The following is a 25,718-nucleotide window of genomic DNA, read 5'->3' as shown; positions in this document are numbered from 1 at the left end:
CAGTTGCTCTGACCTTTGAATGCTTGATCACAATGTGCTTGTTCTATCAATGTTGGCATACGTGGCTTGAAATAAGAAATGTTTCAAGTGAAAACATCGTCTGTGTAATCGAATTAGAGGCCTTTTCTTTCTCTACAAAGGTAACACATTTTCATCCTTGCCGTGTTCTTCATGAACAGTTCATCACAACAATTATAAAAACATGGTTAGCAATTTTGTCTGCCCCTTTCATGCTATGGAGAGACTCCACACTGATGGTTGCAGAAAGAAATGTCTGCTCCTAAGCAACTGGTAATGGCCTCAAACCCAGATGGAATCAATCTCTACATAGCCATAAACACTTCGATTCGTTCATCCGCTTTCAAGAAACGAAACTCAGATCTCAATAATCAGATGGGACTTAATTCAAGATTGTAGCTTAGATGAGTCTTGATCCACTGTTGTGGTTTCTCATTGGATAATTGATGTGGTTCAAATTTTAGTCAGTAACGATGGGTTATATTCCATCAGATGCTCATTCAAATATTAATCAAACCCAAAAAAAACATCAAAACCTCGTTATAACTAAAAAGCTGGAGGCAGAGAAGGCAGAAACACTCTTTACAAAATGTTTTCTTATGAAAAGATTACAACCTCACTCCAATTCTAAGACCCATACATTATTACAACGGGCAATCACCCACCAACTTGCAGGCAAGCTCCTTCTGAGAGATTCCTTCAATGTCCATTTGAAGGTCGAAATACTGTGTAGCCATTGACCCCGCATGCCATATTTGAATACTCTGGATTAAAATATGGGGAACTATCACCATCGGCATTTCTCATGCCCATCAAGGAAATATCAGAGCCAGCCATCTGCCACTGGTTTGAAATCAACCCATCAACATGCCCATTTGCATAAGGCATTGAGCTAGCTTGTGGAATATATTCCCTTGGTGTGTCAAAATGGGTTCCAGAAGAGCTATAGCTTCGCTGAAATCCACCATTATGGTAACTCCTGGTGCGCTCCAACCTGCAAGGGCTATTGGTTGAGGAACCCAAATCACCTGATACACCCAAGTCATTTGGAAAAGAGAACTGCCGATTCAATAGGTGTGGTCCATTGCTACGGAAGACTCTGCTTGCCTCGGCTGCCTTCCCTACAGCATGTTCCTCGTCAAGCAAATCATTGATGATATCAAGATGTGGGAACTCATCTGTCAGCCCACTTTGGGTCTGACGCCGAGATGTACAGGCTGGGAACTCACTGGAGTAGTGCTCCTGTGATCCACTGCATACAGGATTGTACAAGTCAATGTTTTGCATGCCATTTACCAGGGAAGAAGGGTCACCACTCATGCTTCTACTAGCATCCCTTTGAGAGATCTCCATCCATTGGCGTCCATCTTGTAAGATATCTCGAGTTACCATACCAAAAGGAAAGCCAGATTGTTGAGTGTTTGGGTCTACCCTATCAGAGTTCAATGGTGGTAAAAACATCGGTGCAGATACCAATGTAGATGGCTGCACGTGCAATGATGATAGGTTCACTCCTGTACTTGGAGAGCTGGTATGGGTGAAACCAGATGAGCTGGAACCAACAGCATTACCAATAATGGCATTTCGATAGGACTGCGGAACATAACTATGAGTAGCTGGTGAAGGGTCAGGACCCAGCCGGCCAGCTGCACTAACAGAACGAGAAAGTAAAGGAGCTGTTTGGACTACAGAAATGGGAGCAGCAGTTGGCCTGGGACCAGGCACCAGAGGAGCACTGGAGGGCCTTGACATGGCAGGCACTTGTTTTAGAGTTGGTTTGTCAGACTGTTTTGCATTTGGCACATTCTGGATCTCAGGTTTGGGAATACCAGCATTTTGGGGGGAGGTAGCTGAAGTTGCAGCTTTATCAGCCTGCTGTGAGCAATTTGAAGATGCTTTCTTAACTTGACTGAGATCCATGGTAGCAGAACTCTTGCTTTCTGACTTCAATTGAACAGTGGATGGGACATTTTTAGGAGGACTTGTCGGAGGGCTTCTGGAAGAAGATGGTACAGCTGCTGTCTTTTCTTTAGGTCTTTCTACCTCAACCATGTCTTTGTTACTCGTCTGCTTTTGCATAGAAACAACTGCGTCTTCCTATTTCATAGAAAAGAAATGTCCATCAAGACATACTCAAGTAGAACAGATTAAAACTCACAGAAATAAAGCAGCATTCAGAAACAGAGAGCCAAAACATTTAAGAGATTCAACTCAAATTGAAAAGAACACAAAGGCATAAAATCGCATGGTGGCCAAACCTTCAAGAATTGCCTTTGAACTTGTTGGAATAAAAAGTGATAAAGGGAAAGGAAGAAAGAACAGTTTCATAGCAAAGATAGCAAAAAACTCCTTTGCATTGATTAATTCCTAAAATATTCTATGAACCTATTAGAAGAAAAAATCATCTTCCCTGAATGAAGAAGAGACAAACCAGGATTAAACAAACACAATAAAAGCAAAATAATAAGATGAAAATGGAAGAAACAAAAATCTAAAAACACTTGCGCTGTAGTCACCACGATGCTAAATAAGACAACAGAGAAGGGTCACCACAATGCTAAATAAGACAACAAAGAAGAAGACCCTTCATACCCAAGAAGCTGATGCAACGAAAACATGTAGCCAACCATGCTATTAGGCGTCAAAAAGGAGAAAGCTACAAAAGATAAGCAGCCCACCAAAATTGGATTTGAACATTTGATGCTTGTTATACAGTTCTATATTATTTGATGGTTTAAACATTATTGAAAGAGTAGAAATTTGAGATCAAGGCGAAAGATTAGCAACTTCACCTTTCCTGTCTTATTTACATGCTGTTCAAGCTTTGCCAACCTATCCTGCAAATCATGAACAACAGCCTCAAGCTCGCAATCAGCAGCCTTGCTACTTCTTGTGACATCGCTATGATCACCAGTATCTGATGCAGGCTCAGGAGGCTGATTATCCATTTCAGCTGTCCAACTCGCATCAGGTGCCATCTTCCCTCGCTGATTCTTCCCTCTGCAGATATAAAATGCAAAATGAATGCCACATAATCAAGTCCTGCAGTGGAAAAGGCACACAAACGAAACATATTTACCACTTACCTGCTAGGCAACTTTTCAAATTGATAGTTCAAGTACGAGTTTCCCTTATATGGGCCATTCATTACTACTGAAGGGACTGAATCAGTAGAGCATGTTGAGGAACTATCATCCATTGCATATGTGCTCCTTTTATCACTTGTCCCGTTAGGCACAGATGACAAGCCACTCACTCCACTGCTACTGACTTCGGTGGGAGGATGAACTTCTGAGGTGTCAGTATCCCAATTGACCGGGCTTGCATCTCTGTCTTCTGAATCATGCTGGAGCACTTCAGCAACACCATCCACTGAATCAGACACATCGGAGACATCTTCCAGAACCTCAGGCTTTTCCATCACAGGCCGCACCTCCTCAACAGCAAACTCCTTATTCTCATTACTAAGATTTGACTCTTGGTACTTGTCTGCCACAGCAACACCAGACCTATCCTCTCTACCTTTATCCTTCCCTTTGCGATTGTTCCGTTTTTGTTTAGCCTGTATTTATAAGCATCATCAGCATTCAAACAAACAAATTAAACCTGAAAAGGGTGGATTCGGGTTTTCTTGATTGGGAGGGCGGTGCTAGGACTTTGAAGTTTTTTTCCCAAAAAAGAAAATCTATCCATCCATCATGCATTTTAGATAAATTTGCATAGTGATTATGGCCCGCAAAAAATCCAAGCAACACTGGAAGGAATTCCAAAGGGCTTCAACAAGTGAATTTTCTAAATCAAAGTTTCAGAATCCTAATCGTATGGTGACACTGTAATTTTCTTCTGTAATCTGACACCACCTGAATTCAATAGGGGAGTTCAGACTACGTTTTACTCAATTCTTATTAAGAAAGAAAAATAAGCCACCTGTTTTTTCTTTAATTTCTTTTCCTTTTCAGTTGCTCCACGTTTAGCCTTCTGCTCACTTTCTGCAAGCCCCGCTGCCTCTTCTTCACGAATTAGCTCTTCTTGCCTCTTCAAAGCAACAGCTTCCTGGTAGGAAACTTCAATTTTATGGCTACACGTGAAGCAGACAAAAATCAGGCCATGGATGGATAAAAATGAGGAATATTTGTCATGCCACAAAGAATCAGAAAATTGCTATGCCAAGATGAGCAGTGCTCATTATGCCAATATATTGTTATTAGTGTTTACTAATTGGTATTTAATTTCATCATTCATTAATATTTGCAATGTATTTACTGCTTCAGTATTGAGCAGATGAAAAAATAGCATAATGGAAGAATGGGCTCCAAATAAAAGTAAAATGACAACAAAAATATTAAGATAATAGCAAAAATGCTTGGACTTCCATTAGATTAAATTTCAGAAGGTTATCCTCGTAGAAAAAATGACTTCCAAATCAATGGAATACTCCAAAAAAATTGATTTAGGCGAAAGAAAAGGTGCATGTGACTGAAATATGGTTCCAGTTAAGTCTGAAATGGAAGAGTCCTAGCAGCATGAAGAAACTAACAAATGTTTTTACAGCAAAAAAAAATTAAGTATTAGTGTATTACTTAAAAATATGTGCGAGGACAAATATTTCCACCGTCCTACGACCCAATTCTGTTAGACGCCTTTCATCACGCTCAATTGAATCCTTGTTGAAGTCCTCTCCAGAACTTCCATCCTGGGTATAAATGCAAAAAGTTTTCAAGACATCAGAAGCTTAATTAGTCACAGTCATGAAGCATGCAGAATAATCAAGATATTGACAACCATCAAGCAAGGAAAAACAGAAAGCATTTTCATGCTCTTCAGAATATAATCCAGTGTACATAATAAAATCTATAATTATGTGATATCACCATCACTCCCATTACCATCAACATACAGCCACTTCCATCATTGTCCCCACCCCAATGCTGTCACCAGCACTCTGAAACAATCATATGTAGCAGCCATTGTATACCTAAAATGTTCTATTCTTATTATGTACATGTGCTTTTCCAGCAAACAAACTGTTTCTAGAGAGATGCAAGCTAATTAATGGCAGAAATTGTTTGCTGGAGCATAACATATAAAATTAGCAACTGCATACGATTTTCTAACTCGTGGTTGAAGCTTAAGCCCAATAAGTAAACCCAATGCCACCAGCAAAGTTTCTATAGGATACCAAAAACATGAGACAATTTGTGAAATTGCAAAATCCACCATTCAAATATTCAAGTGCTCCAAAAAGAGACCTCAGAAGTAATGATAATACAAACCATCAATCATTTAAAACAAACTACTAAAATGATTCAACTGCTTAAATTTCCCACAGTAATTTTTCATATTGACTGCCTATTTGCATAGCTGAATTCAGAAAAGATTCAAACATTAAAAAATGGTATCCAGCAACCCAACCCACCTTTGTACGATTCTGAGGGCCCTTCTCATCTTTTGGAGGCAATGGTTCCATCGCAGCCCTCTCAAGTAGTATCAGCACATCATCCACCAACACAAACATATCTTTTTCAACACAAACAATTGGAGCTGGCATTTCTTCAGCATCCAATAATTTTGCCCTTCCCTTGCTCTTAGTTTGGCCTTCAAGAGCCTTCAATCCGCTATACAAGGAATCCATTACCAATGTAGATGTGACTTCCTTCTCGATAAAGAAATGCTTTACAACTACTTTCAGAATTACATCTGTTTTCTCTCTAGACATGCGGCGTCGGGCATTTTGATCCATTCCCAACCAAAAAGCACAAAAGCTGCAACAGTTGCAAACATTATCATCACAAAACTATACTGACCAGAAACACAAGTAAAATAAGCTATAATTGCCACCAAAAAATGATATCACAAAAAAGAAAACTGTTAATGAAGGCAATAAATTGATTATATTATGCAGGTTCATAGGACTACCAAAACACCACACTTTTCATAAAGCAGCATGTTGAGAAGTTAGAACTACTGACAACCATTCTATTCTAATGCGTAAAGTAACAATCATTTTCAAAGATTGAAATACAATACCTTGACCACCTATTTTTGTCCTCTAATAACTTCCCAAGTTTTCCCCGCCTCTCCTCCACAAAACGCCGACAAATCTGCTCTACATTTGTCAAATATACTCTAACAAGTTCTCTCCTATACACGCAATCGAGGCAACGAAAAGGCCGATCTGCTTTCTCCCTACACATGAAAAGCAGTCTCACAATGAGTCTGGTTAACAATGAGAAACACCTAGAGCATTTCTTGCAGAAAAATTAATACAACAGTTCCACGCAATCAACATATGAACAGTACAACAGACATACTCAAGTCACGACTCTTAATGCCAGAACTTTAAATTGGTAAATACAGCCTCCATTATCAAAGTTCATTTACAAAGGACCCCGACCATAAACTCATTGTGATTGCCTCATGAAGTTTGACATAACATTATTGCAACAACAATAATGCCATAAAATGAGTTCTTTTTTTTTATTCAATGAAACTCACTCCTTTAGAACAAAAGTTATGTTAACAACTTTTTACAATTTGCCTGTTTTCAACATAGGAATATCTCATTTACATACCCCATGGAGCCAACATTGACGAGAATGTAATTATAATTCATTATAGGAAACATGGTATGCTCAGCTCACTTTAAAATTGAAACACTAAAGATAATCATATCAAATTGCCAAAAAGTATACGTGAACACATAGATGGACCAACTGAAATGCCAGATAATTAACTGTCCACTTTCCAGCTCATGTAAAATAATATTTTTGGGATGCAGTGATAAAAATATATACTTTGGGGCGGGATTACAGTTCAGTTAACATAATTTATAACAAACAGATAACTCAAACTAAAAGATCCAACACGAATAACTTCATTATCGAGACAATTTCAGATTTGATGAGAAACTTGTATAAATGAGCCATAACCACTCTTAAAACAACTAAATTTAGATTCTGACGCAACTTCTCAAAAATATTAAACTTGGAATGGACAAGCAAGAAAAAAATGCAAGACAATTATACTGCCATCACAAAATACTTTACGAATAGTGGACCATAGGGTTAAGTAATAGAATAACATGAGCAGCATGACGGTGCAAAATGCAGCACAATCACTGATAGACATCAAACATATATAAACCAGTAACTTATCAGAAACCTGATGACTTGCACTTGAGCCTTTATAATAAGAGTGTCAGTTGCATCTAAAAACCCATCTGACACTTTTGATAATTCCATAAATTTCTTCCATCCCCAGTCATGTTCTTTCTTCCAAAACCGATGTAATGTATCTGCAAATTTTTCTTTTGGTTAATAGTAAATCAACAATTCCATTACTGACTTCAGATAATATTTAATCAACTAACCAGAATATTTAGATTTTTTTGTATCTTTATTCACCACAGCAATCGTAAACTGTGCAAAATGACTCCAACCTGGTTCACAAATAAATAAAATTACACAGTAACACGCACAGAAATAAAATAAACTAAAAAAACAAAGAGCAGTGACTATAACTGCAATTTCAAGTCAGTAGCACCAAACCTGGAAGAAGTTTGTCATGGTTGGCAACACAGAGAAATAGTGAAAGATGATTGCAGACATCACAACCTTGGGGATATATTAAAATGTACCTGTCACCAGAAGCAAAAGAATTAAATCAATAATAGCATTGAAAGTTGCACTGATTTTCTGCAGGTCAGTAGCATCAAAGCAACAAAACTTGAGAAAACCTATATAATTGAGATGTCAACATAATCATCAAAATTCATGCTCAATAATGTGGAAGTTGGCCTCTTTAAAATGAAAAGGTGGATTATAAATCAGGCAATATGATACATTTAAATAGTTTTTTTTTTTTTTTTATCAAAGTGCATGATGATTTATTTTACTTGTTCTTTATGAGAAGAAGAACATCCATTAGTGAGATTCAAGATATTACCAATTGGCTACACCAAACATATGGAAAACCAATAAACTCCTTTCATTCGCTTTATTGCAAAGCTTATAGCAGAAGTGTAAGAAAAATATTGCATTTATCTCTGGATAATAAGCTTTACCAAACGACTAAGAGGGTGTTTGAGTGTGTAGTTATGGTTGTTTTTCAAAGTGTTTTTCACTCGAAAATGCATCAAACAAATGTTTTTTTATTTTTTAAAAATCATTTTTGACATCAGCGCATTAAAATGATATGAAAACACCAAAATAATATTAATTTGCAGCAAAGAAAAAAATAAAAATAAAATTCAATTTTTTTCAAAAGCACTTTTGAAACGCAAAAAAAAAAACAGGGCCTAACTTGGTAACACGCAGTAGAACACATAAGTCATCTCATGTAAATCTCTCTCTATCATAAGTACAGGTTAAAAAAATACATGCATGAGGGAGTTATATAACAAATTCAATATTAGCTACAAATAACTAGTGAAGGTTTGTGCATAGGAAAAAGATTCATATGATGCAATAATACAATCGATTTTAGCAAGGCACATCACATCCCTCCTATCATGTTGCATCACATGTTTTGGACTTGCATAAGTGAGAAATAATGAAGTCTGAGAATTGCAGGGGAAATTGCAATTGTTTCCTCCTTAATAGAGAACCCTATTTTAATTGAAGAGAGATCAATAAAGAATGAGACCAGTTGTGATCTCAAAAATCATATCTAATGGTTTCATATTCCCATCCAAAGTAAAGTGAAACATTTTTGGTTTTTGAAAAGCACAATTTAAGAAAGCTTTAGCTTCCAAAATGGTTTTACATATGCAAATATTTTTTTACTCATGGTGGGCGAGTATATGCAGAAACTTAGAAATATACATTTATACTAGTATAATATGGGTTTAAAGCACAAACTAAAAAAACACATACATTGTTGGCAAATTTGTCTGCATGACTTGAATGTACATGTGTGCATGTAATGTATATAGATAAAAAAAAATTACAGAGGCGAAATTGTGAGAGTAAAACAAAGAAAGGGGACGGGGGGAGGGGGGCATAAGAAAGAACGTTATGCAAATCTCTTTACCATTTGTAGCCACCAACTTCAAATGCATTGCTTCGAAGTTCTCTTTTATTAATCTGTGAGAATTTCTCTATCTTCCATGTGTATTTTCCAAATAACTCAGAAGGTTTTGGCCCTATAAAAGAACAAAATCAGTTAGCAAAGAGTTGCCCACATAACAGCTTGTAGAGAGGGATAAAAAACTAAAGAAGCAATCACAAAATCTAAGAGTAAGGAGTGTTCTGCTATAGAAGTGGAAACTAATGTTAGTTAGCTAACATCTATTTAATCAAGTTTTCTTGCAGCTATTTATACTGAATTTAGTCAATTTCAAATATACAACTGAGTAAAAAGATAGAACAAACCAATCTGATCCTTGATGCACTGCTACCATATCCATTTGCGATCACATAATTAACAAAAGAAACTTTACTGTTGCACTTCTTTCCATAATTAACAAAAGAAACTTAACAAAAGAAACTTTACTGTTGCACTTCTTTCCACAAAGTGCGTGGTAAATTGATTGCTAAATGAAAAACTCAAAATCCAGCAGTAAGTAAAAAAAAAAAATCATTTTAGTTAGTGAATGTGCCTCTCTCGGAACCATTCATGAAATGGAGAGTGGGGAGAGTGCGAGAGATGGGATTTCATGATTGAGGTTTGGATAAGAGAGATTCTTCACAAAATTCATTTTATCTTGTGCTGGAAATATAACTAGAACATTGTGGCTAATCTGCGAACATCTTGGTGTCAAGCTACTTTTTGCAGAACCTCCATGCAATAAGTCCAGTGCAATAGAGTTCAACCACCAAATGAAGGAGAATAGAACCAGTTCATTTTTCCCTTAATACTTCCAACAGCTTTTACACTCTAGCTTCCAACATTGAATTTCCAAGAGCCTTATTGTGCTCACTGGCAAAAAGAATACACACTCTAAAACCAAAAAACAAAGGAGAACCAAAATGAAAATAAAAATACAATAAATTATATGGAGAACCAGCACATACCTCCATCATCGTCATCGTCAGTGTCCCAATAAGGTGGCGAAGTTGATGGGGTTCCGTTTTCCACCTGCTCAGAGGACCGCCATTCCGCAAGCAATTCACCTGACTGGCAACGCTGCCCACTTGAAATGCCCTCCGTGGACCTTCCAACTCCAGCTTCCTCACCCACAATCCCAGCCATTTCCCACTCCAAAACTCCTTCCCCCACAATCCTTTAGCTTCCCTCACTACATAACAAATAAAATCAATAAGAAAAAACAGGAATAGAGCCCCCAAGCATACAATTTTTATGCCAGCACATAACACGAACATTAAACAAATCAATGCAGTTCACATAACTACAAACATTAAAAGAACTACTCATTACTCGATACCTACAAAACCAGAAACTATATATATACAGAAAATAAATCTTTGATATCACGAGGAGTAGAAATTAAAAAATATATATATTAAGGTTGCTGGCAAGTCTAAGAAACAGAAAACAACATGGATTTTGAATATTGAATTCTGCATCAATTGCGGCCTCATAAAACACAAACCTCCACTCAATCATTATCTCTAAGAGATTGTTTAGCTAACTTTTATTTATTTTTTAATTTCCAAACAAAAATAAACAGCAAGAAAAACATTCATAGCAACTAAGTCTTTCTTTGTTTGAATTCAATCCCTTAATTATACTGGAAATCAAAAACCAAAACCAGTATTTAAAATCCTCAAATTCAAAAACCCATCATCAAGAAATTACAATCAGCAATAAACCCTTATCTCTTTTAATAAATAAAAAACCAATTGACTGAAGCTCAATAACGATCGAAAAGATTATAAAAAATAAAAATAAAAACCCAGATAAATAAAACTAAAACTATTTGTGAAAACCCAATTGCATGAAACACACGCAAATTAAGATAGTTTAGAATCTGAGACCAGAAAACAAAGATCCAATACAAGATTCCCAAATAAAACCCGATCAAAAAAACAAAGCTGAAAAACGGGATTAAATATAGAGAATTAGAAACCACATCGTGTAGATCGATGTGGATACAAACCTGAGCTTTGACAATTGGGGTTATGGGCAAAGCTATACGAGATTCTAGAGAGAGAGGTAGAAAAAGAAAGAGAGGTTCAAAGGAGCAGCAAAAGAACGAAGGAAGAAACCAAAGGCGGAGGCCGAGAAAGAAAATTTGTAATTTCTTTGTTTTTTTTTTTTATGTTACTAGTACTACTATTATTATTATTTTTTGTTTTTTTATTATTTTTTATAAACTAATTTGTTTATTTATTTATTTATTTACATTCGGGTAGACTGTATACCGTAGCATGAGCTGTGAGGTCTTGAAAAAATAAATTAAAAATGAGTGGTCAAATTGGATAAATATAGAAAAGAAAATGAAATAATGAAGAAGAGGGTGCTGTTTGTGCGTGAAAGAGGCGGTGGATTGATGTGGGAGAGCAGAGCAAGACATGGTGGCTCTTCTTTTTTGGTTTTGCTTGCCTCTTTTTTTTTTTTTTTTTTATGTGCCTAAAGTTTTTTTTAATTTGAGAGAGTGAAAAAATAAAATTAAAATCCTACGATTGGCTAGACAAGTTGTGGAGTCCACTCTCACTAGGAGAGTAGAATTTTTATTATTATTATTATTTCTTTCGCTCTTCGCACCTGGGAGTGTTTTCTTGTTTAGGGTTTGTGTCGTGGCGGTTGTGGTGGGCGGTGGACTGTAGGAGGCTGTGGAGAAAGGGATGGTTTGGGCTTTGGGCTAGTATAACTTTTAAGTATTCGTGGTCTGGACTTGGAACGTTGGGTTTGATATTTTAAATGGCTGTTGGGGTTTGGGCTGCACCCGTTTGTAACTTTGTATGGAAGATCTGTTTTTACCATCTTCTCACTTGTGTATATTAATACTTGGTGGTTGTAATTATTTTTTAAAATATTTATTTTTAATATTAATATATTAAAATAATTTAAAAATATAAAAAATATTAATTTAAAATAAAAATATATTTTTATTTTTACAAAAACTCTTTTAAAACAAAATATCAAACACCATCTCATTATCTTACAAACAGAGCGGTTACAAAAATCAGAATCAAGGCTGCAGCTTCTATGATTACACGAGTGATGCGCTACACAAGAGTATGATCAAACATTAGCTCAAGTGATCTATTCAATATATCACATCTTTATATATATATATATATATATCAAGAGTTAACTTGGAAAACTGTGGGCGATGATGCCAACCAATATAGTTAAAAATAAAGTATTAAGAGAATTTTTTATTAGTTAAAACCCTAAAAAACAAAAATACCATATCTAAAAAAAAACCTTAAAATATTTAATTTTTATTTACTAAAATCTCATCATCAAGAGGCAATTACAACATAAAAAAAATGATGAGTTTGAATAATAAAAAAATAGAAAAAAACATTTTTAGAAAACGAAAAACTAACAATACTAACTATAAAAAATAAAATATCTAAATTAAAAGGATAAAATAAAAAAAAATATATGTATTTTCTAAAAAGGCATGCATATGAACATCATAAGACCCATCATCGGTGTTTGAGAGTGTGGTTGTTGTTGCTTTTCAAAGTATTTTTTATTCAGAAAAGTAAGCCAATAATATTTTTTTTAATTTTTAAAAATTATTTTTGAAATCAGCAAATCAAAATAATTTAAAAATATAAAAAACATATTAATTCAAAGTAAAATAAAAAATAAAAAAATTTTCAAAATTTTTCGGAAGTGCTTTTGAAAAGCACTCCCAAACCTGGAAGCGTAGTTATTGTTGCTTTTTAAAGTATTTTCATTTAGAAATGTATCAAAATAATAAAAAAAATTTAATTTTTTAAAAATTATTTTTAAAATCAGCGCATTAAAATGATATAAAAATATAAAAAATATTAATTTAAAATAAAATAAATTTAAATTTTTAAAAAAATATTTTAAAAATATAAAAATAAACAGTAATGTAAATGAGATGTGCGCTACATTGGCAGCATAACCACCAAGCTAATTCCCCCTAGCATCACAAAATATCTCTTTTAGCTGCCCGTCCTAGATTACCTCGACTTGACACATTATGAGTGTGTTTGTTTTTGCTGTAATTGTTGTGGTTACGGTTGAAAAAAAGCACTTTTTTAAAAAATCACTTTTCCTGTGGTTTGTTTAAAGATTTGAGTGTTTGGTTAAAAGTGTGGTTTGATTTTATTGCGGTACAAAACATGTTTGGTTAAAACTGTGATTGCGGTTGCTTTTGTACAAAAAATGACTAAATAAAAAAAAATGACATTAATAAAATAATTCATTGTGTTAAGAGGAAATAAAACATTTTTTCCACATAAATACCGGCAATAATAGAAGCGTGCTTTGTTATTACAGAAAAGATTATTGTCCCATCAAACTATTTGCAATGCCATCACGAATATAATCCATACGCGACGGCCTCTGGTGTCCACTTGTTTGTGATTGTGGAGCGACATCGGGAAAAATATCTTGAGGAACGAAATCAGGATGGCTATCAAACTTGTTGAATGCAACATCTTGGGCCGACTTCCGTCGAATATAGTTGTGTAGCGCCATTGATGCGACAACAATTTTAACCTGTGATTTGTATGGAAACTCAGGCATGGTTTGCAAGATTCGCCATCTTTTCTTCCAAACTCCAAATGTACGTTCGATTACACATCGTAATGATGAATGGACTCGGTTAAATAGTTCCTCCCGACTCCGTGGTTGTCCTCGTCGACGAAATTCAGGAAGATGATATCTTTCCCCTCTATATGGACCCAAGTAACCGTACTCATTCGGATATCCCGAATCAACGAGATAATACTTCCCTGCATAAATGTTAAAATTGATTAACGCTTACAAAATACTTCATATTAAAACAAATTACACCAGCTGAACAACAAGCACAACTTTTTTTTATATATACCTTCTGGTGGTCGTGGAAATTGTATGTTTGTATTTCCAATCGCCTCATAAAAAATTCTTGTATCGTGAGCACTACCTTCCCACCCAGCCCAAACAAATATAAATTGCATGTCAAAGCTACAGGCTGCCATTATATTTTGTGTCGGTATACCTTTTCTACCAATAAAAGGTATTTGATTTTCTTGTGAAACACATGCACGTACATGTGTTCCATCAATCGCTCCAATATAATTCTACATACAAAAAACAATTTTTCCGAATCAATTTAATTGCACGTGAATATTTGATTGTAACCTTTTGAAATATTTAACAACTTGTACTAAGTATTGCTTACCTTGAAATAGGGCATGTATCTGGGATTCATTTCAATTTCCAATGGTGTTGTCGTGAATTCTGGATCGACTGGTCTGATTAAATCAGCTGCTAGCAAGCACACAGAACGAAGAACCTCGTTGAAATTTCTAGAAACAGTTTCACCTGAATGCTGAAAACGCTCCTGCACTTCCCTATTCGACGCACCGAGAGCTAAAGTGTAGAGAAACATGCCTACTTTCTCAATAACACTCATCCGTCTAGACGGTTTCAACCCGTACATCGTTTCCAACTCCAAAGCCAAACTCTTCAATGTCTCAGAATCCATACGAAACATGTTCACACAACGAATCCAATGGCCATTTAAAATTTCAGTCAACCAGCGCATGCCAGTGTTGTATGAATTCATACACGGCTCTTTATAAATATACGTATTGTAATACATCGCTAGTGCTCCAGCTGTGCATATGACTAATTTTTTGCGATCACACTCTCTCTGCCAAAATAAATCTCCAACGGCATCGTCATCCTGTTGATTTAGGTCATCGTGCTGAGCCTCACTATTATAGTTTACATAACGATCACCAAAACTATCTCCAAAACCACTTGCAGAACTTGTACCAGCAAACCCATCAGACACATATCGACCAACATTATTCATAACATTTTCATAATGCTCATCAAAAAGCGTATTAAACCAATTCGCGTCCATATCTTTGCACGTAAATTTAATATCAATTTCCAACCTGCATAGTATTGGTACAAAAAACATGTTCATTAAACGATTTGTTTTTAAAATATGTGTCGCTCATGCCGGTCTTAACACATGCAATATTTTTTAACACAACAATAATTGGAATTTTCAACCTGCAACGTTACATTAACATGAAAGTTTTGTCTTGTGTAATTTGTTTGCAATATTTAAAACAGTACTGGTGACATTAACTTATCCCCCAACATATATATTTTCGGAATCCAAGATAAAGGAAATTATTTACAGCGTCATTAACTTAAGGAAAAAAAAATATAATTTCAAATGAACCCTACGAGACGAAAAAAATTTACTTAGAAGTTTCGCATTAAATATTATACAACAAAAACATACATGCAACATCAAAAAACAATGTTCATACATTAAAATGCTGTAAATTAATTGGTGGCATCATTAACTTAGAAGTTTCGCATTAAAGGAAATTATTTACAGCGTCATTAACTTAAGGTTGAAAAATATAATTTCAAACGAACCCTACGAGACGAAAAAAATTTACTTAGAAGTTTCGAATTAAATACTATACAACAAAAACATACATGCAACATCAAAAAACAATGTTCATACATTAAAATGCTGTAAATTAATTGGTGGCATCATTAACTTAGAAGTTTCGCATTAAAGGAAATTATTTACGACGTCATTAACTTAAGGTTGAAAAATATAATTTCAAATGAACCCTATGAGACGAAAAAAATTTACTTAGAAGTTTCGAATTAAATATTATACAACAAAAACATACATGCAACATCACAAAACAATGTTCATACATTAAAATGCTGTAAATTAATTTGTGGCATCCACTTAAGGTTTCTTAAGAAAACTAAGTACCTAGAAGGGATAGATATATAAATACGAAAAAAAGAAACATACATTCACTGCTTAAATACACAATAACAGCAGCCTTAAAAGCATTTATAGGTGCAAATTCGGTAACAGCTGTGCAATAGAAAGCTTTATGACCTAAAAAGCATCCTTAAAAATCAACTAACCTTGTAATGGCAAAGAACCTCAATTTGCAGTATACAAACAGAAAAAAACCTGCAATTACAGCCCTCACTTCCGTGGGAAGGGTTAAAAATTTTATTCTCAGCCAATCACACCTCTTTGCAAGCATACTACTTCTTAAATACAAACACACACACAACACAAACAAGCTGTTTTTACTGCCATACACATCAGCAACCCATAAATTGTACACTTACCAACCATTCAACCAAACATTCAACCAAGCAACTCCTATTCAACCCACTATCAAACATGCAAGTAAATTCACAATAATTCACAGCAGTAGCTGCCATTCCAGTCAACTAAATTCACCCAATCAGCAGCCATTCAAATGAACATAATCTCAGCCAATCATCCATTCAACTCATAACAAATGCAATTCGTTAGGTGAAAATCTAAAATACAAGGCTGAGAAAGCATCCTGAATACATAAAATGTTCCAATCATCTCAAACATAACTAATTAGGCAACAAATACAAATACAAAGGCAGAATCCATAAATATGAAACGTTACAAGGTAATAAACCTGAAAAAAAACAGCAAATTCATAACTGTTTGCATCAACCATTATGCAATTCTACAGCCGCAAGAAGACCTCATCATCCTCACCCTTTTGTGGACTGGTAATTGTGAAAAAAACAGTTAAAATACAATATGTTAACAGCTCATTGGAATACAAAACATTAAAAAAACATGAAATATGGAAAGCATGCAATAATTACCAAAACATATTAAACACAACAACATTTAATTGCTGCAACATATAACAAACAATAAAATACATAATTGTAAGTCTTCCATATATCAAATGAAAACTTACTTCAAGGTCGGAAGTTAACCCTTCGCTCAAACATTAATTTCAGCCACTGAAATTTTCGGTCCATATCACCAATTGTTGCCCACATTTCCCTCCTGCTTCTAACCATAAAAAACTCTGTTGCAAAGCAATACAGCTCACTGCCGAACACCACTTCCTCAATGGAGTGGAACTCCTTCATCACCTCTTCTATGCTACATCCTTTTTTATCGAAAACACTTGATGTGCACTCACTCTTGGTAGAGACACTAACCACTAACTTGTCTAATCGCGAAAACAATTATGATCCCCTTCCAGCACCCCTTTTCTTTTTCTCATTTTGTTGGGAGCTTTGTTGCGCACCTTTTCTCTTCCCACTACTACCAGTTGGATTGACATTGCTTGTGTTGTTGGCGAAATGGACACCAACCACCATGTTATTGACATCGGCAATAAAATTTGGAAGACTATCCTCCTCAGAATCGCCACTACCTTCAGCAAGATTAGGGTCTTCATTAACTGCATTATTTTGCCTTTGACAGCCACCATCTTCATCCGAATTCAGACCCTGTGATGGAGCCCAAGCATACTGACCGGTAGCAATTGTGTTTGTAAACATGATATCATATTTACAACACAATCCTGGATCAATGCCAGCATGCCTAAACTTTCTTGGCCCACGTATCTCCTACAACAAGGGACAAAGAACAACAAAATGAATAAAAAATGATGTAAAAACACGAAAGCAAGCTGCTTATAACAGCTCTAAACATACTGAAAAAAGACAGACCTGGTTTTTAGCTTTCCACCATTCATCTGGAGCTGCAATTGTTCCAAGTTCAGCACTCCATCCAACTCCTGTTTCGGAAAGCAACTTTTTCCAGATTCTCCAATCTTTTTTAATTCCGTCCCACTTATTCTTTAATTGAGCTTTCGTTAATGCATGACCAGTTTGATCCTTAAAGCAATTGATAACATATTTCCAACCAGCTTTGTCGAAATGTGTGTTGGGTCGCATACCTTGCTCAATTGCTTTAATACATATGTCACAAAATGCATGCAACATCTCTCTACTCCAACAAGCCTTATCTTGTGATTGAAAATTTTCCTAATGTTAAACACATCAGCTAGTTAAACTCAACATTAGGCACTCATTAAAATGCACATACTTGAACTCAACCTCAGGCCATCAACATAACCCCACATGAGCAACAACACAAAACAGTGTAACAATATTTGAAGAACCTGAACAAACACTACATGATAGGGCATCACAAACCGAATTATAACACAGAGTAAGCTGAACAAATCACTCGCAGGTACAACTCTGTTTTACATTAAAAAAACAGAGTTTAATTATAACACATACGAAGTTATCGAAAAAAAAAGGAACACGAACACAAACACGGTAACAGAGCATCATAAACCGGAAGAAAAGCAGATCATGCAGCGGCAATAATAGAAAATGTAATATACAACTGGCATAACAAAGTAACAGAATTAAAATCAACCGAAACATACATAATCAAACACAACAATAACATAAATTTTTATTCTAAACCCTAAACACAACAACTGAAAATTAAAAACTACATTAATTTGTGCAACAGACACAGATCAACTGACCTTAATTTTTCCTTTGCAACCGAGACAGAGATTGGTAAGATGCTTGGCTTTCAGCTTTCCAAGAGGACAATTTCGATGTTGTATTTGGTTCTGGCAAAGAAAACACAGAGCAAACGAAATGTGTGGTTAGAGAAAACAGTGTGTTTAGCAGATAAGCCACGATGTAAACAATTTTTCAGGTGAAGTTCGAAGAAAATTACCTGGGTCACAGTGTGTCTTCTTCAACCGAGAAAGAAGTTCGTCATAGCAGCAGATCGGTGGCAGATGGGCGTGATCTACACTGTGATACACACACTGGTGATGATATGTGTGAGAGAATGGGTATTGTGGGTGTGTTTCCCTCGCTGTGAAACAGCTAGCTTGAAACGGAGAAGACTGATTTTTGGCTTGAAATCAAGAGGAGAAGGACTGATTTTTGGCTTCGGGCTACTTTGGAGGGGGAGAGCTCAGTGAGGGAGGAGAGATGGCTTCGGGCTGCTTTGGAGGAGGAGAGCTGCAGTGAGGGAGGTTAGAGCTGCAGTGAGGGACGTTAGGGCTAATTAATTTTTTTGGTAAAGTTATTAATGTGTTTTCTCTGAACAGCAGCCACGCAAGAAGCATATGGCAAATGCTTTTGATAAACCTGCGTTTGGAACGCAAAGACAATGGGCCCCATGCTATTTGAAAACGCTGGTTGCTGTTAACCAAACATCTTGTCAAATTAAAACGCCTGAAACGTGGACGTAACCACGTAACCAAACGGGTTCTATATCTGTATGGATATGAAACCAGTTTTTTTTTCTTTTAAAGTTTGAATTGTATAAAAAATATATTTAAAAAAATAAAAAATATTATTTTAATATATTTTTAAATAAAAATATTTAAAAAAATTAGGCTTGCTTGTTTTCACATTTCAAAAACATTTTAAAAAAAATTAATTTTTTACTTTAAATTAATAATTTTTGATATTTTTAAATTATTTTAATATATTAATATAAAAAATAATTTTTTAAAAATATAAAAAATATTTTTAAAAATAATTATAATTACACTCCCAACCGATAGCTTCGTAACATTATAAGCAAGGCAAGGATATTTTTTTGGCTAATTCTCTCTTTTTTCTTTTTTTTGTGTGGATAAAATTAGATATATGTGATCTGTCAATCTCATCTTAAAAAAAAAATTACTAAAATAAAATAAACCAAGGAAGGGAGCTCCTTGCCGCCCAGTTACCTTTCAAAAATTTTGATTTGCGTCAAACCAAGTAATTTAACGACAGAACCAAGTCCTTTTCCATTTTCAAATTAATTTCAACACTCTGAATCCTGCTCCTACTCCACTTCAAAACGACGTTTCAAGCATCCGAATCGTTTCTCTCTACCAATGGAACCCCCAATACTGAAATTGACAATGGTGCGAGGTCCTAGAGAAGGCGAAACCCTAGAATTCAGACCCGGATGCACTGTCCGAATCGGCCGGGTTGTCCGCGGCAACAACTTCCCTATCAAAGACGCCGGAATCTCCTCAAAGCACCTCGCAATCGTATCCGAATCAGGTAAATGGAGTCTCCAAGACCTTGATTCCTCCAACGGCACCACTCTCAACTCCACTACCCTCTCTCCCTACAAATCCTTCGATCTCCGCGACGGCGACACCATCAAACTCGGGGAGTTAACTTCGATCCTCGTCCAATTCAACGTTCACGAGGAAACCTCGCAGTTGAGACGCAATCCGAGTAGACGTGCTAAAGAATCAACTAAAGTAGGATCTGTCGCAGCGAATCGGAGCCGCAGAGGAAATGAAGAGGAGAGAGAGAATGCTGAAAATTTGGAGGAAGAGAATGCTGAGAAATTGGAGGTAAAAAGTGAGGTGATAGTTCCGGAGAACAGGGGAAGAGGGAGACCGAGGGGTGCTAAGGCTTTGGGGAAGGAATTGGATAGGGTGGTTCCTGCCGAGGCAAAGAGAATGAATTTGAGGAGTACTAGAAGTAGAAAGAACGAGGAATGTGTTGTTTTGGAGAATTTGGGAGTCGATTGTGGTGAATTGGGTAAAAAAGTGCGTGGAGGTAGGGGGAGGATAAAGAATTTACAGGAAGTGCCAGCGGAGAATGTTCAATGTGATGTTGTGGATGTTAAGGAGAATGTTGATTTAGCGATGAATGCACAAGAAGAGGTGAAAGAGGTTGCTAATGAGAAGAAAGTTGAGACCGTGGAAGATGTCCACGAGGAGATCACGGAAAAGGAAACGAGTTTTGGAGAAAAGTGTAATGACACAGCCAAGGGGAATGATGCTAAGGACGGTGATGTTAGTGAGGCACAAGTTAGTGCCAATGAGAATTTGGAGAAGGGGAAGGAATTATCGGATTTGGAGAAGATGACACTGGAGGAGTGGTTTAATTCTATGGAGGTGGATTTGCCAAAGCAGATATTAGAGGTCACGGAGGAGATGGTTGAAGGGATGAGAAGGAAGGCAGAGCGAGTTCGGGAGTATATGATAGAGCAGAAGAGAAAACAGGGTGTAGGGACTGTGGGCTAGAGAAGGTAGCCAGTTTTTAATTTCTCTCCCTCTTATTTTTTCCCCATCTTTTGTTATGACTGAGATATGCATATCATATGTTTCAATTCCTATTAATATGGTGGAGCTTTGTGTCATTGTGTGCATGTCTCTATAATGTACATGTTCTTCTTCTGAAAACTATGGTAATTTTTATGGCGAGTTATTCCCGCTAAGAGGAGCTAATAGTGTTTTGACGAGAGGCTACTGTTTGCAGTGCAAGCAGTTGAATTGAGTGGATTTTTCTTTCAGCTTAGTGTAGGGGGACACCATGTTCCATAAGATGTGTATTAAATTGGTCTTTTAGAGTAGCTCTTAGCATATAGTTGTGTATTTATGCTGGATAATTTGGGATCTTAGTGAGGTTCGTAAGCCTAAAGACTTTATAATTGGCTATAACGGAGCACTAACCTGCCAGAAAACTTAGAGGCTGTTAGCATACTTAGATGTTTTCTACTGCTCTGCATAAAGTTGATCAAACTGTCATGTTTCCATCCCTAATAAACTAGACAGGGTTTTGAATGGTTTCATTGAATTTGATGAAAGAGTTGCAATGTGACGGGATCATTTATCAACGACCTTATATTTGATGTTGAGTGTACTCTAGCAAGACAAGGAGTTCATAAAGAAGCTATGTTTGAACATATAGACCACGACACTGCAATAGAATTGTTGTAGAAACATAGCAGATGCTGCTAAAAATTGAAATTGTTTTGAAACTGAGATCATGCAAATTTTTGTAACTGAGATTATGATTCAAAAGAACTTGCTGTTTTCTTCAAGTTGTAATTGGTGGATAGAGCTGCAGGCTTCTAGGCTCTGATATGACTTATATTAGCAGTTCTGGATGTCTGAGATAGGATATTGATTTGTGCTGGTTCTGAGGTATTGGGGGCTTGGAATGCTGGCAAGCTTCTGATGGCTTTTCCAAGTGCGGTTTCTATTTCATCAGCATAGCGTTCCTAATCAGCAGGATGTCCAGCTCTTATTTACCAATTTTCCCTTGTCACACGTGTTCTTTATGTGTTTCTTGGTGTTTCTGCTTGCTGACTGTACTAATTCTTCGAATGATACTGGGCCTTTGTGCCTCTGGGAAAAAAGGATGGATTTACTTGATGGCTGTTTCTCTTAATGATTAGATACATAAATGTGTTCATCTCCATCAAATTCTCCATGTTATGTGAAAATAAATAGTGGCATATACATATTGGTAACAATTAGATACTTGGGTCAGTATTAGAGGCGTGCTGTTAGCAATAGATGATGACAATGTAATGCTTTATTACTGAAGTAACATCAGATTGGCGCAAGTGAACTAGTATGTAGAACACAGAATGACAATCCTCTTTGCTTACCGTTTATCCTCTTTTCCACCTGGTCGTGATTATTTATATCTAGTGGCATATTTTCTATTAGCAATTGGGTTTCTTATGTGATTGCACTGAATGCAAGCTCCCCTAGCTGTTCTGTAGTGCTTCTACTCACGGTATTCACTATAGGGAAAGATTGTCAAGATTGCATAGTTACTCAAATTTCCAAGTTGAACAATTGACTTGAAACAAAATAAATATTTACAACACCTGGTCATTATTATCCCATGGCAGCTTTGGAATGACAATATTGACATCATAAGTGAATCTACTTGTCACTTGTTCAACTTACTTCCCACTTCTGATTTTGTTGGGGTATAACAAAAACTGTTTTAGTTTCTAGGTTTCATTTTGTAATGTTATTTGTTTTTCCAAGGGTATATAACTGGTGGACAAAGTGAGGTGTGTTCACGGTTCTAGTTAATCTCAGAATAGCATGAATTTCCCTCAAATTGTTAGCTTATGGACAATTTCATCTTTTTTTCAAATGCGTTCAATCTGTCTTTTTTATATCTAACAGCTTGAGGTTTTCCTTTCAGATTATCCAATGTTTATGTGGAGATGAGTTTAAGGATGCAATGCTGAATTTTGGAGTTTGAGCTCCATCTGAACCGTCTCATTAGATGCAATTTGGTGTTGTGGAATGAAACTGCATGGAGCAGAGGATGCAGCTAAGTATATTGAGTCAGCTGTGCTTTGAGGATAACCTCATGGTGGTATTCTGCAACATTTTATTACCATTATTAACTCACTCTACATCACGATGAAATGCCCTAGCTTTTCTGATAGTATTTTTACTAAGCAGTAACATGCCATCTCCTTTTGATCTCTGCCCTCATGTAGCATCCTTCAAACTGATATCAAAATCAAGTTGATGCTTGAATTAGGTTTTACCTGCTTCTATTGTTAGTTGGGTTTATTTGATTGGATTTGGTATCACATTGATGGTAGTTGGTGAGTTCATGCCCTTGTGCTGCAGCACTAATAGAGTGATTAGCCCGGTTTATAGTGTTGTGTCAAGACTCAAGATTGCAATCAAGGATTGTCTTATCTTGCTGATTTATGTGCCGGCATGTAAATTGGTGAACTAGTGTTCATCTTAGTTTATGTGTTTCCTATTATCAGACAGTTCGATGTTCAGGAAGCTAATGGTAATTGCTAGTTTTTTCCTTACTGTGGCCTTAGCATTAGTTGTTGCTATTTGCCACTTGCCTGTGTTGTATTTTCCTTCGTTGCTAAATCCAAACTTCTAGCTTTTAGTTGGGATGGCTTGATAATTCTAGCTCTACTGGCACTTAAAACGTAGTGAGAAAAAAGAGAGAAGGAAAATAGGAGACAAATTCACTGGGGAATCTTTTGATCAAGCTTAGGGAAAGTGTTATTTGCCACTATAGGAATGCAATTACTGTTTTTTTTTTTTTTTAATGTAAAATCTTGCAATTATCGCAAGCTTTTCTAATTTTCCAAAATTCGCTAACTGTATTAAGTTTTGTAAAATCACTAGCCATCCTAGTGAAAGAGCTATACTAAACTAGCAAGATCTGATGAAATTGTGCACTTGCAGCATGTCCTCTTTTTACCATGAGGAAGAGACGGAAGAGGCTAATGAACTTTAACTTGCAATTAATCTCAATCATATTTTAATCAAGCTGTGCTGTAATATGTTCATGTTAATTCATTTTTATTTTTATTTTTTCCATAACAAAATACGATGCTTTGTTGTTGGCTGATTTCAAATGGGAGTGCTTCTTTGAAATCCTTCTCTTCTCCATAAGAACTGGTCTTTGAAGTGTCAATGGTTGTGCTGATGCTGGAACCAACAAGGAACAAAACTGTGAAGGCTTAACCAAGTCAGACAAATGGAGGGTCATGGGAAGAAGAATGACTCGGAAACACTAAAAATTAGGTCGGTAAAACAAACTAAATTACTTGCACTATTATACTGCTCGAGTTTTTTCCTGCAGATAATCTGTCTCGCCATTTGCTGCAAAATAATAGAAAAAAGGGAAAGGAACAAGTTCCAAAGAACAAATCAAAATATTTTTGGCCTTTCTATTTTTTAGTGTGTTAAGTTTCCAGACAGTTGTGTTTGTTTCAGAGTTCCCCTCCACAAAAATTCTTGCTATACATGTTTCGCGTCTTCCTTATATGCGGCTTCTTTTTCTTTAATCTGTAATTTTTATTTTTTCAACTAAAATGTTTGCCATAATTATTGTTGTTATTAAGTATATATCATTCAAAAAAACTAATCCCCTGCTATATTAATGTTCCCTAAGATAGATTATTATTTATTACAATAATATAATTATTATTTTACCTCTTCTTTATTTTATCTTTTGCTTTTGTTTCGGATATAAAGTAGTACTTTTATTATGATATAAATGTTTTTTTAGGATCATGTAGAGTTATTTTGATAATTATATTTTTTATTACACAATAAAATTACTAATGTAATCCTTAAATAAAATAATTCAATTTCTCCTATGCACAAGAATGATTTTGTATTTTTATATTTGATAGAATAATATAATTACTACATTACCTATATATTTTGAATTTTCTGGTCTTGATTTCAATAGCTTGGTTATAATTTTATCATGATTTCTTCGTTATTATAGCCCTTTGATATTTTCAGTTTTATATAAATAAAAAAATTGTTAACATATATCTCACAGAAATCAGCGACTTATTTCTTGTATAAACAAATAATCTAGCGCGAGCATCAAGGCAAATTTTGAGTATTTATTTTAATTTATGCATAATTAAATAAAATCTGGCTTTAAAAATGTTATCACTTCCTACATTTTCACTTATGTTCGATAGTTTATTGCATAGATGCTATTATTACCTTACAGGACTCTTTTAGCTTGCACTTACAAAATATTTGTATATTTATCTATCCTTTTTTTCTTATTAGAAATATCAAGTTCCAACTTTAATTTTTAATTGACATTCATAACTCATTTTAAAATATATGAATTTACACATTTTATAATTTATTACATTAAGTACATGTATTATTTTTTTATTCCTCAATTAAAATATTTTATGATATAAAAAAACATATCTATAATCCCAATTTTATTTTTTCTTATGTAGAAATTAATTATAAAAGTTTATTAGAGAGTGGGGTAGTAATTGTTTTTTCATTATGAGATGTATTAAAATAATATTTATTTGTTAAAAAATAATTTTCACATCAATATATAAAAATGATCTGAAAAAAATAATAATTTGAAGTAAATTAATTTTTTTAAAATACCTTTAAAATTAAAAAACAAACTGACTTTAAATTATTTTTGTATCATAGAGCGAGCAAGTAATATCTATTAAAAAAAAATGA

General features: G+C 35.2%; 2 protein-coding genes across 2 annotated transcripts; one reads left to right on the top strand and one right to left on the bottom strand.

Moving 5' to 3' along the window:
• Positions 1-542: 542 nt before the first annotated feature.
• On the bottom strand, positions 543-11,522 carry LOC118061553 (TNF receptor-associated factor homolog 1a). The gene is made up of 13 exons (XM_035075023.2): positions 11,078-11,522; positions 10,032-10,255; positions 9,049-9,160; positions 7,566-7,654; positions 7,388-7,456; positions 7,180-7,312; positions 6,046-6,204; positions 5,435-5,780; positions 4,599-4,711; positions 3,946-4,096; positions 3,105-3,580; positions 2,811-3,018; positions 543-2,115 (listed from the first exon to the last, which is right to left on the bottom strand). Exons 2-13 carry the CDS (start codon positions 10,207-10,209, stop codon positions 718-720), a joined length of 3,432 nt encoding a protein of 1,143 aa, XP_034930914.1. The 5' UTR covers positions 10,210-10,255; positions 11,078-11,522; the 3' UTR covers positions 543-717.
• Positions 11,523-19,656: 8,134 nt separating this feature from the next.
• LOC118061554 (FHA domain-containing protein At4g14490) lies at positions 19,657-23,852 on the top strand. The gene is made up of 2 exons (XM_035075024.2): positions 19,657-20,992; positions 22,915-23,852. Exon 1 carries the CDS (start codon positions 19,836-19,838, stop codon positions 20,985-20,987), a length of 1,152 nt encoding a protein of 383 aa, XP_034930915.1. The 5' UTR covers positions 19,657-19,835; the 3' UTR covers positions 20,988-20,992; positions 22,915-23,852.
• The last annotated feature ends 1,866 nt before the right edge of the window (positions 23,853-25,718 follow it).

Source organism: Populus alba, chromosome 10 (assembly GCF_005239225.2).
Source record: "Populus alba chromosome 10, ASM523922v2, whole genome shotgun sequence".
Lineage (NCBI taxonomy): Eukaryota > Viridiplantae > Streptophyta > Magnoliopsida > Malpighiales > Salicaceae > Populus > Populus alba.
The sequence above is the reverse complement of the archived record's forward strand: the minus strand, read 5'-3'. Positions and strand labels throughout refer to the sequence as shown.

Excerpts from the sequence above, each read along its gene's own strand:
- LOC118061553 (XM_035075023.2), bottom strand. The coding sequence starts at position 10,209 with ATGGCTGGGATTGTGGGTGAGGAAGCTGGAGTTGGAAGGTCCACGGAG. Across the intron at positions 9,161-10,031 it reads TGACGATGACGATGATGGAG|GGCCAAAACCTTCTGAGTTA; the intron begins GTATGTGCTGGT and ends GTTCTTTTATAG. Across the intron at positions 3,581-3,945 it reads AGAAATTAAAGAAAAAACAG|GCTAAACAAAAACGGAACAA; the intron begins GTGGCTTATTTT and ends TTATAAATACAG.
- LOC118061554 (XM_035075024.2), top strand. The coding sequence starts at position 19,836 with ATGGAACCCCCAATACTGAAATTGACAATGGTGCGAGGTCCTAGAGAA.